A 14,899-nucleotide genomic window follows, 5' to 3' on the forward strand; every position below is an offset into this window, starting at 1 on the left:
ATGGACATGCATATAATATTCCCATGGTTCACTTAATAAGTCTTAGTCTTCAAGAAATCATCACTTTTATACTGTATCTTTTGTATATATTTTATGTGATCTGGCAGTCTGAGGTGTCTCCTGAACACTCTGTGAGACAGAGTGCCACTTCCACCCCTTCCTTCGGCCGTTGTGGTTTGTAGTGTATACTACATGTGAAACTGCTCAGCTGAGCTTTTCACTCAACATATATGCTGAAAATTTCCCACTCTATTTATGGTTCATATTTATTGTACAGTATTTTAGACTGCTATGCCATCATGTTAGCGGTTAAAATGTTTATAAAGGACTTAAAAACGCATAAAAATACACACACACACACACACACACACACATATATATATATATATATATATATATATATATATATATATGTATATATATACACACACACACACACACACACAACCAACCAACTCAAAGCCACATGTGATTCGCATAGTCTATAATGGGTTTTTACGTAATCTTGCATAGATGAGTAATGTGGTTTGTGCAAGACTTCTCTTCGTGGTTACTTGGCTTCAACAAGTGTTGGTGTATGTATTATGTTTGTATTCGTATATAGAAATAATATATTATTTTAAAAAATTACTTTTAAATTAAAAATGAACGTATGCATGACGAATTGGTGATGAGTTTTCAGCTATTATAGAGAATCTTTATTTATTCATTCATGTATTTATTTATTCTCACAACAATTAATGTAGTGAAGTGAAGGTGATGTATTTATTAATATAATCATAGAGCTAAGCTTGCCATTTTGCCGTGGCACAGATGAATCAGCTATGAGAGAAGAGGCTATGGGAAAAGAAATACAGAAAGGGGAGAAAGTGAAGGGGATGATCTAGGAACATTACAGACAGAGCCAGAGCAGGTGAAGCTCCAGCAGTATCCCTTTACCCTGTTTGGATTACAGCAAAGAGCTTTCAGTAAGAATTGGCTAGATGCATTTCAGTGGCTTGAATACTCAGTATCCAGTAGGTGAAGATGAGAAGTGGGCTCAAATTTGGGGATTCTGCCTTTGTAACAAAACAAACAAACAAACAAACAAGTCATTTGTTTCTCAAAAAAAATAAAAAAAGGGGGATATCTCCCAAAGTTAAACTGAAACGATATTATCAGGTTCTGGAGCAAGTATCATTGATCGAGTTTTTAGGGGTGTGGATGAATTAGAAATTGACTTTTAAAAAACACATTCAACCGCTACTGGTTAAAGTATTAAAAATGTGTATGTTTAAAATCTGCTAAATAATTCCTCAAAAGTGAACAAAGCTCTCTTAACTCATCTTAACTTGATATTATTTCAATCAAGTTTGTGAAAAGCGTTTATGAATGATGTTTGCGCATTTGATTCCTTATATCTTTGCTATCATAATAAAAAAAAAATACAAATAAAAAAAATAAACATCATCAGCCTGCTTAGCCATGCCATCCACCTCCTCACTGCCCTCCACCCCAACATAAGACAGTATAGTGTATAGTGGGATTTAGTCGATAGCTGTTGTTGTTGTTGTTTTGCCTTTACTCTGGAGCCAACTGTGTCTCTGTGAGTTTAACTTCTGATTATCCTCAGAAGGTAACATTTTCAACCACACACAATCCAGACTCAAAGAATATTTTTATTCTGCAATTTGAGGACAGAAAGCCACACACACACACACACACACACACACACACACACACACACACACACACCTCATACCCAAAACATTCCCCAGTGACCTGGTGGATTTTGTCTAGAGCACAAACACACTGTGTTTCTGTTAGCTGTTACTTTAAGTTATCAAGCTGAAATAACGTCATAATCTCTCGAAATAATGAGCAAACCCACTGATTATCTAGTTTACTTGTTTTTGTTTACATTAATCATAATTAAGATCTAAAGTATGCATTTCTGTCTAAATGAGAAGTGAAAAGTTTTCGGTCTGAAAGTCTGAAAATATTGGAAGATTTGCACCTGTTCCCATTTACACTCACAATCACACGACACATAAAAGAGACTGTTCAAACACTAAGTCTTTGTGAAGTATACGCTCAGTTGCCTTGTCTCTGTCGTTAACCAAGCCTTATATCATGTCTATTTATTCTGTTTTTTTGACTTTGCTTACGTTTGCGACTTCGTCTCTTCGCCGTGCCCTGTTTGTGCTGTTTGCCTGATCGCCTGACCTCTGCCTGTTGATGATTATTGTCTTCTGCCTTATCCTTTGGACTTGTTGTTGTTTTATTAAACTGCCATATCTGCATTTGTTTCTGTCTGTGCCTCCATATCATGACACCATGCAATCTCTTCAACAAATTTGCAAAGAAGAATGGACAAAAACATCAGGATCTAGATGCAGCTGTAATTGCAGTCAAACCCTGTGGGGGTGTTTACTTATGCAACCAACCGATGTCTGTTATATAATAATTGCCAATAATTTATAATATTATTTTATACTTTATTAAAATGCAATATATATATATATATATATATATATATATATATATATATATATATATATATATATACATACATATACACACACACACACATACATACATACATCATACATTGTGTATCACATATATACATACATATACTGCATCTTCATAAAACTTTCATTTAAAAAGAAAAAGTATTTATTATAATCTTGGGTATTTTCATGAAGTGTTCCAAAAATTATGCAGTTCTCTGGAGTTAACCTTCTAGGTATTATTGTCCGTATTCACAGCCTCACCTCCATTACTTCCTTCTCCTGTGTGGTTTGTATAATGCATGTGAAACTGCTTAGTTGAGCTTTTCAATGAACAGACATGACAGAAAAAAATCCCCACTCTATATTTATGGCTGACATTTTTTATACAGAAGTTCAGACTGCTATGTCATTGCTTATTGTGACCAGTGACTGTAGAACCTTGCTGAAAAAGATGATCTTTCTTCAGGACATTTTGTACTGTGTGTGTACTTTTATCTACAGCTCTTTTATTCTTTCTTCAGGAGCTAAAAACATGGATGTGAATGGATGAACTAATCAGTAGCCCTGGATGATCAGATTTCATGTCAGGTTATTAGTCGTTTATTTGTAGATGTCCAGAGGACATGCAGATTCAATAGCTAGAGAAATATACTTCCTATAGACTTTTGCAAAAGAATGCTTTTATGTTTAGTGGGTAGTTATGTTTAAAGACACAGGTTTATGGACACACACACACACACACACACACACACACACACACACACACACACACACACACAAAACACTCCCCAGTGACTTGGTGGCTTTTGTCTAGAGCACAAACACACTGTGTTTCTGTTAGCTGTTACTTTAAGTTATCAAGCTGAAATAACGTCATAATCTCTCGAAATAATGAGTAAACACACTGATTATCTAGTTTACTTGTTTTTGTTTACATTAGTTATAATTAAGATCCAAAGTATGTAAAGGAGAAGTGAGAAGTTTTCGGTCTGAAAGTCTGAAAATATTGAAAGATTTGCAGAGAAGTAATGTTCAGGAGAAAGAAGATAAAAGGAGGAAGGATGTTATATTGTAGTAGGAAGCTCGGTACTGAGAAACAGAAGAAAATTTCCCTCTCTCAGTGTATATATAAGATGGAGAGCAGCTCACTCATCCAGCACTCGACTCCTGTCTCCTAGATCTCGAACTCTCACTCCGGTCCGTCTCTGTGTGAAATCAGACTTTCTGCTAGAATGAGGAACCTGACGGCTCTGCTGTTTCTGCTGTCGCTCTGCTCTCTTCATCTGGTGTCTAGCGGTGAGTATTAAATCACTCTGTTAAATGCAGAGCACTCTTGTTTTTCCCACCTAATATCGACCAGTGTGAACACATCTGTATTGTCTTGTAGGTAGCAGTATGATTTATAATAATAATAATAATAATAATAATAATAATAATAATAATCTCTTTCCAAAACTGTAAACAATGTTTTATCTCAGCTCCTGCAGGTATGGACTTCAAGATTACCTGCTGTGCAAAAACAACTAAAGTAAAGATCCCTTTGAAGATCATTGTGAACTACCGGTGGACCAGCAGCAACTGCCCCATAAAGGCCATTGTGTGAGTACCACCTGCTTGGTACAAATATAATATTTACATTTTATCAGCATTAGAATCAAATAAAGCGAAATCAAAAATATCTTTTTTTTTTTTTTTTTTTTTTTGCAAGAACTGCTCTTTGATTATTGTGTATTAATCAAGCATCCTTGTGTCTTCTTTTTGTGTCACAGCTTTGAGACTCTAAATAACGGAACGCATTACCGCTGTGTGGATCCAACAGCTGTTTGGGTCAACAATCACATGAAAACAGTGGATCGTAAAAACAAAAAACTGTAAAAGCAAAACCCTGAATCTCAGCGTTAGATGGGTTTTCAACACTAAAGACCAACCTTAGATATTGAACAAATTTTGATATTACTCATACAATAGACATTACAGCATATTCTCACCTCTGAGTCTCAGTGTGACAGCACCGCCTGATGTTTTTAAGAGTTCAGTATTACTGTCCGTTCCGTATTCATGTTTGTATCCAGTTAATGAATCTGTAAAATGAAATGAAATGGTGTTATGCACATGTAACATGTAACTTTTTAAAAATAAATAGTAAAATTGTGCAGAATTTTTTGTGGTTTCCTGAGAGTCATTGCTTTATAATTGTATTATTGCAATTGTTTTATAATTGTAAATAGTGACATAATTACAGTCAGAGCCCTTCAGAGGACATTTGAGATATTATTACTCAATTTTTATCAAATACATGCTGGTTGTTGGATATTTATCTGTAGGCATGATCATAACTTTCATGGTTATTCTGATAACATTCAGTGTCTGAATGAATGTCATCAGTCCGATCGGACAATACAACTACATTGGAGAATACATATAAATGGGTATGTATGTGTACCTACATCAATATGAAGGGACAGTGGGATGGGTCAGAAATGAAGGAAAGATGAATGCAGCCAAATACAGAGAGGTTCTTAAAGAAAACCTGCTCCTAAGTGCACACAAGTTTCACCTTTCAGTACGTCAATGATCAGAATACAGCCAAGACAATCTCAGAGTGTCCTTAAGTGGCCCAGCCAAAGCCCAGACCTGAACTTTGTAGAACATCTGTGGAGAGATCTGAAGATGGCTGTTCACAGGCAATCTGCATACTCACATTATTGTGAGTAGACTAATGGCCAGAAATATCAATTTAATGCATTTTAAATAAAATCTATAACACAATGAATTGTGCAAAATGTGAAGGGGTCTGTATACTTTCTGAAGCCAGTGAAAAATGTTTTTTCTATAATATCTAGAGTTTTACGTGAAGGAGAGATTGTGTAGATCCAACAGCTGATGAACTATAACCATACTACATCATAAAAGTGGAAGAATGGACATGCATATAATATTCCCATGGTTCACTTAATAAGTCTTAGTCTCAAAAAATCATCACTTTTGTACTGTATCTTTTGTATATATTTTATGTGATCTGGCAGTCTGAGGTGTCTCCTGAACTCTCTGTGACACAGAGTGCCATTTCCACCCATTCCTTCGGTCGTTGTGGTTTGTAGTGTATACTACATGTGAAACTGCTCAGCTGAGCTTTTCACTCAACATATATGCTGAAAATTTCCCACTCTATTTATGGTTCATATTTATTGTACAGTATTTTAGACTGCTATGCCATCATGTTAGCGGTTAAAATGTTTATAAAGGACTTAAAAATGCATAAAAATACACACACACACACACACACACACACGTGTGTATATATATATATATATATATATATATATATATATATATACACGCACGCACGCACACACACACACACACACACACACACACACAACCAACCAACTCAAAGCCACATGTGATTCGCATAGTCTATAATGGGTTTTTACATAATCTTGCATAGATGAGTAATGTGGTTTGTGCAAGACTTCTCTTCGTGGTTACTTGGCTTCAACAAGTGTTGGTGTATGTATTATGTTTGTTTGTATTCGTATATAGAAATAATATATTATTTTTTAAAAATTACTTTTAAATTAAAAATGAACGTATGCATGACGAATTGGTGATGAGTTTTCAGCTATTATAGAGAATCTTTATTTATTCATTCATGTATTTATTTATTCTCACAACAATTAATGTAGTGAAGTGAAGGTGATGTATTTATTAATATAATCATAGAGCTAAGCTTGCCATTTTGCCGTGGCACAGATGAATCAGCTATGAGAGAAGAGGCTATGGGAAAAGAAATACAGAAAGGGGAGAAAGTGAAGGGGATGATCTAGGAACATTACAGACAGAGCCAGAGCAGGTGAAGCTCCAGCAGTATCCCTTTACCCTGTTTGGATTACAGCAAAGAGCTTTCAGTAAGAATTGGCTAGATGCATTTCAGTGGCTTGAATACTCAGTATCCAGTAGGTGAAGATGAGAAGTGGGCTCAAATTTGGGGATTCTGCCTTTGTAACAAAACAAACAAACAAACAAACAAGTCATTTGTTTCTCAAAAAAAATAAAAAAAAGGGGGATATCTCCCAAAGTTAAACTGAAACGATATTATCAGGTTCTGGAGCAAGTATCATTGATCGAGTTTTTAGGGGTGTGGATGGATTAGAAATTGACTTTTAAAAAACACATTCAACAGCTACTGGTTAAAGTATTAAAAATGTGTCTGTTTAAAATCTGCTAAATAATTCCTCAAAAGTGAACAAAGCTCTCTTAACTCATCTTAACTTGATATTATTTCAATCAAATTTGTGAAAAGCGTTTATGAATGATGTTTGCGCATTTGATTCCTTATATCTTTGCTATCATAATAAAAAAAAAATAATACAAATTAAAAAAAAATAAACAACACCAGCCTGCTTAGCCATGCCATCTACCTCCTCACTGCCCTCCACACCAACATGAGACAGTATAGTGTATAGTGGGATTTAGTCAATAGTTGTTGTTTCCCTTTCTCAGTGTATATATAAGATGGAGAGCAGCTCACTCATCCAGCACTCGACTCCTGTCTCCTGGATCTCGAACTCTCACTCTGGTCCGTCTCTGTGTGAAGTCAGACTTTCTGCTAGAATGAGGAACCTGACGGCTCTGCTATTTCTGCTGTCGCTCTGCTCTCTTCATCTGGTGTCTAGCGGTCAGTATTAAATCACCCTATTAAATGCAGAGCACTCTTGTTTTTCCCACCTAATATCGACCAGTGTGAACACATCTGTATTGTCTTGTAGGTAGCAGTATGATTTATAATAATAATAATAATAATAATAATAATAGTAATCTCTTTCCAAAACTGTAAACAATGTTTTATCTCAGCTCCCGCCAGTGGGGACTTCAGGATTACCTGCTGTGCAAAAACAACTAATGTAAAGATCCCTTTGAAGATCATTGTGAACTACTGGTGGACCAGCAGCAACTGCCCCATAAACGCCATTGTGTGAGTATCACCTGCTTGGTACAAATATAATATTTACATTTTATCAGCATTAGAATCAAATAAAGCGAAATCAAAAATATCTGGGTTTTGTTTGTTTGTTTGTTGTTTTTTTATACAAGAACTGCTCTTTGATTATTGTGTTTTAATCAAGCATCCTTGTGTACTCTTTTTGTGTCATAGCTTTGAGACTCTAAATAAGAAACAGCACTGTGTGGATCCTACAGCTGTTTGGGTCAACCATCACATGAAAGCAGTGGATCTTAGAAACAGCACCACTGTAACAGCAAAACCCTGAATCTCAGCGTTAGATGGGTTTTCAACACCGAAGACCAACCTAATATACTGACCAAATATTGTAAATACTCATACAATAGACATTACAGCATATTCTCACCTCTGAGTCTCAGTGTGACAGCACCGCCTGGTGTTTTTAAGAGTTCAGTATTACTGTCTGTTCCGTGTTCATGTTTGTATCCAGTTAATGAATCTGTAGAATGAAATGAAATGGTGTTATGCACATGTAACATGTAACTGTCTCTAATAAATACTTACACTATGCAGCATTTTTATGGTTTCCTGAGAGTCATTGCTTTATAATTGTATTATTGAAATTGTTTTATAATTCTAAATAAGGACATAATTACAGTCAGAGCCCTTCAGAGGAGAAAAATGTTTGTGAAAAATGTTTGCGCTTTTGCACCCTTTATACCTTTGCTATAATAATACAAATAAATAATACAAATAAAAAATTAACAACACCAGCCTGCTTAGCCATACCATCTACCACCTCACTGCCCACCACACCATGAGACAGTAGCGTGTACAGTGGGATTTAGACGATAGTTATTGCTGTTTTTTCTCCTTTTTTTTGCCTTCCCGTCGACGCTCCATACTCCAACCCAGTAGGTGGCGGAAAAGGACTAGAATGGTTTGCCAATTGCCATAAAAGAAGAAGAAGAAGTTAAAGCAAACAACAAAAAAAGGTACGTTTGTTATTAGTTGTCAACAAGAGAACTTTTTAAAACTATAGTGTTTACAGTTTAGGTGACATTCATTTCTTCTTTAAGTTTCGAATGACAAGGTTTGTGTGTGTGTATATATATATATATATATATATATATATATATATATATATATATATATATATATATATATATTTCGACTGTTCTTACAGAACAGACCTGATAAGAGTAAGGAAACTTTTAAACTAGCTGTTGTGAAGCGTGCTGAGACCTACGCGGATACACCTCGCAAGGAAAAACCCGATAGCGCCCTGAGACACTGGGAGTGCTCAGTGGTTCCTCTGGCAATGTTGGAAGTGTTGTAACAGTACAGTAACTCATAACAGTAAGGCAGGGGGTGCTCATTACGTCGCAAGACAAACACTGGTCGATCTTCCCGTCCTTTCGTGCTTTCAGTGAGTCCTGTAACCAGAGCGAGAGAGAGAGCTTGCACACACACACACACCAAGAAGCGTGAACTTGAACCTGACTGAGCGAAAGCTGTGAGTTCGGAACCGACGTGTTTCCTGTTGTGAGGTTGTTTGTTTTTTTGTTTGTTTGTTTTTTTGTTTGTTTGTTTTTTAGCTTTGAAAGTGCGCGGACTGAATAAACGCGAGCCCGGAGCTCTGTTAAAATTCCGCCTGTCTACCGAGTCTTCCTCCACGCCCTCATACACCCGTAGTTCCACACACAAATACATTCAAAACACATTTCATTATAATAAAACAATCTCCAATATCACTTTTATTGTCTATCCATAGGCCTAATGATTTCTCCTAAAGATATCTCCAATGCTTTGCCATCATACACTTGTGAGGCTATACGGTTACTATAACAACCAATAGCAAGTACAGCAGCTGCGCAGTAGTTAAAGTACACTATGGTTGCAAATTTAAAATGGCAGACGAAGCAGACGCAGGTAAAGTGCCAAAAAAAAAACACCACCATTTTCACACATTTACATTTATTCACTTCGCAGATGCTTTTATCCAAAGCGACTTACAAATGAGAAAAAGACAAGCAAATTTTCACTCATGATACAGTTCACCCAAAAAGTATTTTTGTCAGCCAACTAGTGATGTGTCGTTCATTTTGAGCGAATCTTTAATATGACCCGGGAACAAGAAGTTGTCTCAGAGTGATTTGTTCATTTTTGACCGCGCATGCGCTGCAACATCTCCATAGGTTCTGTACCGGCAACAGAAATGATTAGTTCACGTCTCAAGTCTTCGGGTTCGAGTCGTTCGTTCTTCTGGTGACCGCGCCATAGGCAATGCACCGTGCAATACTGGAAACGGGATGAACGAACGACTCGGATTCAAAGACTCGAGAGGTGAACTAATCATTTCTGTTTCTGGGGAATAGATGTGACAAATGTGACGTGACAAAAGAATGACTCAGATCAGGAGGTGAGGTGAACTAACAGACTGCATCGCCTGAAGACCTAAAGCTAAGCTATTAATTAATCATTTCCGTTTCTCATAATTCGGCCTCGGTTGCATTAGCCAATAATTTATTTTAAAGTTTATTAAATAGTTGATGTGTTGGGGAATTTAACATGTAACATTTTAATTATATTCTGTTGAAATGACCGAAATGACTCGGAAAAAGATTCATTCATTTTGCTGAACAAGATTGAAAGATCTGCGTCAGTAAAATGATCTGAACTTCCCATCACTACAGCCAACCTGGAAGTTAGCATCACTATGGTTCCCTCGACAAAAAGCCAGTATGATTTTTCCATTGGCTTTTGGATTATTGCAGAAAATAAGCTCTGTGACCAACAAAAGTTTATGATTCTTAGATGTTTTGTTCATCAAGATAATCTTCACACATGAACACAACTTCTATGAATTTTGAAGCCTCAATAGAATTGCCAGAAGTATAATGCTAAAGTTAGGCTAGAAACGAACTACACCACGGTCGCATGACTTCAACGTCTAAGCTTCCACCACTAAGCTTCCAACAACTCTTTCAATCCTTATAAAAAATTAAAAACACTACAATTGGAAAATACTATAAATTGATAAATCTACAAGTGTGAAATTTTGAGTTGGAATAGTTTGAATTTTCCTGTTCGCCATGATGACGTTTAATGTCCCCGACAACCTCTGCAGTCCCGTTTAGCCACTTGTTAGCAACCGAATTTTTCAAGACATGTTAAAGCTTAACAAAATCACGAGTGGGGTATTACTGATGTATTTTGTGTAGTAAAGTGAAACGTGTACATGTCTTGAGCTTGGGTTAACCACAGACCTTATTTCAGGCATTTAAGCAAAAACCCATTCAAGAAACCCACTGACTTTGTGACGATGGAACCGGAAATGCTAAAATGCTAACTCATTTCCGGGGTTTTAGGACTCATTGTTACAGCACTCTATGAGAGGAAGATTTTTTCTTTACAATGCCGAATTCAAAATGTGTCGAATTTGTCAAAAACAAATATAAAAACAAATCTCTCAAAATAATTTCTCAATCTCCAAATTTAGAGTGGATGTGCGTATTTCACATGGTGACTCTTACCATAATAATAATATAAAAAAGTAGGTCTCGTCATAGAAGTGTGAGCACCCCTGCAGCCATTTTGTTGATTAGCTCTTTGAGTGAAGCAGCCAGTTATTTAGTACCTCGACGCACACAAGCAACGACTCAGGCCTGCAGCACTTTATTTCTGAACTGTTTATTCAAGTTTAAGGGTTTATTCAGTTTATTAATAGTAACATTCTGAGTTGATAACAACATCTGAGTTGAAGAAACAGGCTGATGATATTTCTTTTATGACTACTTGAAAGTGTTTGGTTTGAAATTGCTTAAGAGTGCAGTTGTTTAATTTGTTTTACAATTCTTTAATTGTACTAGAAGGGTAACTTAATTTCATATCATTTTACTTTATTTTGTTAATTAAATACAATCCAGCTTTATATTTTTTATAATTAATTTGTAAGTTTTGGTTTTATTTGATAATGAGGTAAGAAAGAAGCCAGTATTCAGATTAAAGCGTTTATGATGTGAGCAGCTGATAATATTCAGGGATAAATAATTTAGAGAGATCTGACCTAAAATAGGATCCAGGGGTAAGCAGCCCATCATGTGAAAAATGTTCAGCAAAGTTTTCAAATATTTGAATAGGATTGACATAGAAGTAATGTTAAGGAAAAAGAACAGAAAAAGGATGTTATACTGTAGCAGGAAGCCCAGTACTGAGAAAAAGGAGAAAGTTTCCCTCACATACAGATCTCTGTGTGAAATCAGACTTTCTGCTAGAATGAGGAACCTGACGGCTCTGCTGTTTCTGCTGTCGCTCTGCTCTCTTCATCTGGTGTCTAGCGGTGAGTATGAAATCACTCTGTTAAATGCAGAGCACTCTTGTTTTTCCCACCTAATATCGACCAGTGTGAACAGATCTGTATTGTCTTGAGGTAGCAGTATGATTTATAATTATAATAATAATAATAATTTATTTCCAATGTGGAGGGGGGAACAAAGCTTATACTATAAAACTATAAACAATGTTTTATCTCAGTTCCCACCAGTTTCAACCACATCACTCAGTGCTGTTCAGGTACAAGTACAGTGAAGATCCCTCTAAAGGACATTGTGAACTACCGGTGGACCAGCAACGACTGCCCCATAAAGGCCATTGTGTGAGTATCACCTGCTTGGTACAAATATAATAATTTCATTTTTATCAGCATTAGAATCAAATAAAGCAAATCAAAAATATAATTTTTTGTTTGTTTGTTTGTTTTTTGTTTTTTTTTGCAAGAACTGCTCTTTGATTATTGTATATTAATCAAGCATCCTTGTGTCTTCTTTTTGTGTCACAGCTTTGAGACTCTAAATAACGGAACGTATTACCGCTGTGTGGATCCAACAGCTGTTTGGGTCAACCATCACATGAAAGCAGTGGATCGTAAAAACAAAAAACTGTAAAAGCAAAACCCTGAATCTCAGCGTTAGATGGGTTTTCAACACTGAAGACCAACCTTAGATATTGAACAAATTTTGATATTACTCATACAATAGACATTACAGCATATTCTCACCTCTGAGTCTCAGTGTGACAGCACCGCCTGGTGTTTTTCAGAGTTCAGTATTACTGTCCGTTCCGTATTCATGTTTGTTCCAAATTAATGAATCTGTAAAATGAAATGAATGGTGTTATGCACATGTAACATGTAACTTTTTTTAAATAAATAGTAAAATTGTGCAGAATTTTTTGTGGTTTCCTGAGAGTCATTGCTTTATAATTCTATTATTGCAATTGTTTTATAATTGTAAATAGTGACATAATTACAGTCAGAGCCCTTCAGAGGACATTTGAGATATTATTACTCAATTTTTATCAAATACATGCTGGTTGTTGGATATTTATCTGTAGGCATGATCATAACTTTCATGGTTATTCTGATGACATTCAGTGTCTGAATGAATGTCATCAGTCCGATCGGACAATTCAACCACATTGGAGATATACTTTATTAAAATGCAATATATATATATATATATATATATATATATATATATATATACACACACACAGACACATACATACATCATACATTGTGTATCACATATATACATACATATACTGCATCTTAATAAAACTTTCATTTAAAAAGAAAGTATTTATTATAATCTTGGGTATTTTCATGAAGTGTTCCAAAAATTATGCAGTTCTCTGTAGTTAACCTTCTAGGTATTATTGTCCGTATTCACAGCCTCACCTCCATCACTTCCTTCTCCTGTTGTGGTTTGTATAATGCATGTGAAACTGCTCAGTTGAGCTTTTCAATGAACAGACATGTTCAAAAATCCCCACTCTATATTTATGGCTGACATTTTTTATACAGAAGTTCAGACTGCTATGTCATTGCTTATTGTGACCAGTGACTGTAGAACCTTGCTGAAAAAGATGATCTTTCTTCAGGACATTTTGTACTGTGTGTGTACTTTTATCTACAGCTCTTTTATTCTTTCTTCAGGAGCTAAAAACATGGATGTGAATGGATGAACTAATCAGTAGCCCTGGACGATCAGATTTCATATTCATAGATGTCCAGAGGACATGCAGATTCAATAGCTAGAGAAATATACTTCCTATAGACTTTTGCAAAAGAATGCTTTTATGTTTAGTGGGTAGTTATGTTTAAAGACACAGGTTTATGGAAACACACACACACACACACACACACACACACACACCTCATACCCAAAACACTCCCCAGTGACTTGGTGGCTTTTGTCTAGAGCACAAACACACTGTGTTTCTGTTAGCTGTTACTTTAAGTTATCAAGCTGAAATAACGTCATAATCTCTCGAAATAATGAGCAAACACACTGATTATCTAGTTTACTTGTTTTTGTTTACATTAGTTATAATTAAGATCCAAAGTATGTAAAGGAGAAGTGAGAAGTTTTCGGTCTGAAAGTCTGAAAATATTGAAAGATTTGCAGAGAAGTAATGTTCAGGAGAAAGAAGATAAAAGGAGGAAGGATGTTATATTGTAGTAGGAAGCTCGGTACTGAGAAACAGAAGAAAATTTCCCTCTCTCAGTGTATATATAAGATGGAGAGCAGCTCACTCATCCAGCACTCGACTCCTGTCTCCTGGATCTCGAACTCTCACTCCGGTCCGTCTCTGTGTGAAATCAGACTTTCTGCTAGAATGAGGAACCTGACGGCTCTGCTGTTTCTGCTGTCGCTCTGCTCTCTTCATCTGGTGTCTAGCGGTGAGTATTAAATCACTCTGTTATCAACCAGTGTGAACACATCTGTATTGTCTTGTAGGTGGCAGTATGATTTATAATAATAATAATAATAATAATAATAATAATAATCTCTTTCCAAAACTGTAAACAATGTTTTATCTCAGCTCCCGGCAGTACGGACTTCAGGATTACCTGCTGTGCAAAAACAACTAAAGTAAAGATCCCTTTGACGATCATTGTGACCTACTGGTGGACCAGCAGCAACTGCCCCATAAAGGCCATTGTGTGAGTATCACCTGCTTGGTACAAATATAATTTAATTTTATCAGCATTACAATCAAGTAAATTAAAATCAAAAATATCTGGGTTTTGTTTGTTTGTTGTTTTTTTTTTTTTTTTACAAGAACTGCTCTTTGATTGTTGTGTTTTAATCAAGCATCCTTGTGTCCTCTTTTTGTGTCATAGCTTTAAGACTCTAAATGAGAGACAGCTGTGTGTGGATCCTACAGCTGTTTGGGTCAACCATCACATGAAAGCAGTGGATCTTAGAAACAGCACCACTGTAACAGCAAAACCCTGATTCTCAGCGTTAGATGGGTTTTCAACACCGAAGACCAACATAATATACTGACCAAATTTTGTAAATACTCATACAATAGACATTACAGCATATTCTCACCTCTGAGTCTCAGTGTGACAGCACCGCCTGGTGTTTTT

At 35.9% G+C, this 14,899-nt stretch overlaps 4 protein-coding genes across 8 annotated transcripts in view; all 4 read left to right on the top strand.

Moving 5' to 3' along the window:
- The first annotated feature begins 3,717 nt into the window (after positions 1-3,717).
- LOC128611832 (monocyte chemotactic protein 1B-like) lies at positions 3,718-4,577 on the top strand. Its single transcript, XM_053631647.1, has 3 exons — positions 3,718-3,791; positions 3,974-4,094; positions 4,265-4,577. Exons 1-3 carry the CDS (start codon positions 3,728-3,730, stop codon positions 4,368-4,370), a joined length of 291 nt encoding a protein of 96 aa, XP_053487622.1. The 5' UTR covers positions 3,718-3,727; the 3' UTR covers positions 4,371-4,577.
- A 2,532-nt stretch (positions 4,578-7,109) lies between these two features.
- Positions 7,110-8,033, top strand: LOC128611833 (C-C motif chemokine 4-like). Its single transcript, XM_053631648.1, has 3 exons — positions 7,110-7,173; positions 7,350-7,470; positions 7,651-8,033. Exons 1-3 carry the CDS (start codon positions 7,110-7,112, stop codon positions 7,763-7,765), a joined length of 300 nt encoding a protein of 99 aa, XP_053487623.1. The 3' UTR covers positions 7,766-8,033.
- Positions 8,034-8,358: 325 nt separating this feature from the next.
- On the top strand, positions 8,359-12,685 carry LOC128611831 (monocyte chemotactic protein 1B-like). 5 transcript variants are annotated; one of them, XM_053631643.1, is made up of 4 exons: positions 8,359-8,453; positions 11,724-11,800; positions 11,995-12,115; positions 12,299-12,685. In XM_053631643.1, the coding sequence occupies exons 2-4, from the start codon at positions 11,737-11,739 to the stop codon at positions 12,402-12,404; spliced, it is 291 nt and encodes a 96-aa protein (XP_053487618.1). In that variant the 5' UTR covers positions 8,359-8,453; positions 11,724-11,736; the 3' UTR covers positions 12,405-12,685. The 5 variants fall into 5 exon arrangements, with proteins under 5 accessions (XP_053487618.1, XP_053487620.1, XP_053487621.1 ...); XM_053631645.1 differs by having other exon boundaries at positions 8,431-8,453; positions 11,706-11,800; XM_053631646.1 differs by lacking the exon at positions 8,359-8,453 and adding an exon at positions 8,679-8,974.
- A 1,216-nt stretch (positions 12,686-13,901) lies between these two features.
- Positions 13,902-14,899, top strand: part of LOC128611820 (regakine-1-like) — a 1,245-nt gene continuing 247 nt past the window's right edge. The window contains exons 1-3 of the mRNA XM_053631629.1: positions 13,902-14,203; positions 14,347-14,467; positions 14,648-14,899. The exon at positions 14,648-14,899 is cut by the window's right edge and continues 247 nt beyond it. Of these exons, the coding sequence (XP_053487604.1) occupies positions 13,936-14,203; positions 14,347-14,467; positions 14,648-14,762 (504 nt within the window). The 5' untranslated portion in view covers positions 13,902-13,935 and the 3' untranslated portion in view covers positions 14,763-14,899. The remainder of the gene's footprint in view (positions 14,204-14,346; positions 14,468-14,647) is intronic.

Source organism: Ictalurus furcatus, chromosome 8 (assembly GCF_023375685.1).
Source record: "Ictalurus furcatus strain D&B chromosome 8, Billie_1.0, whole genome shotgun sequence".
Lineage (NCBI taxonomy): Eukaryota > Metazoa > Chordata > Actinopteri > Siluriformes > Ictaluridae > Ictalurus > Ictalurus furcatus.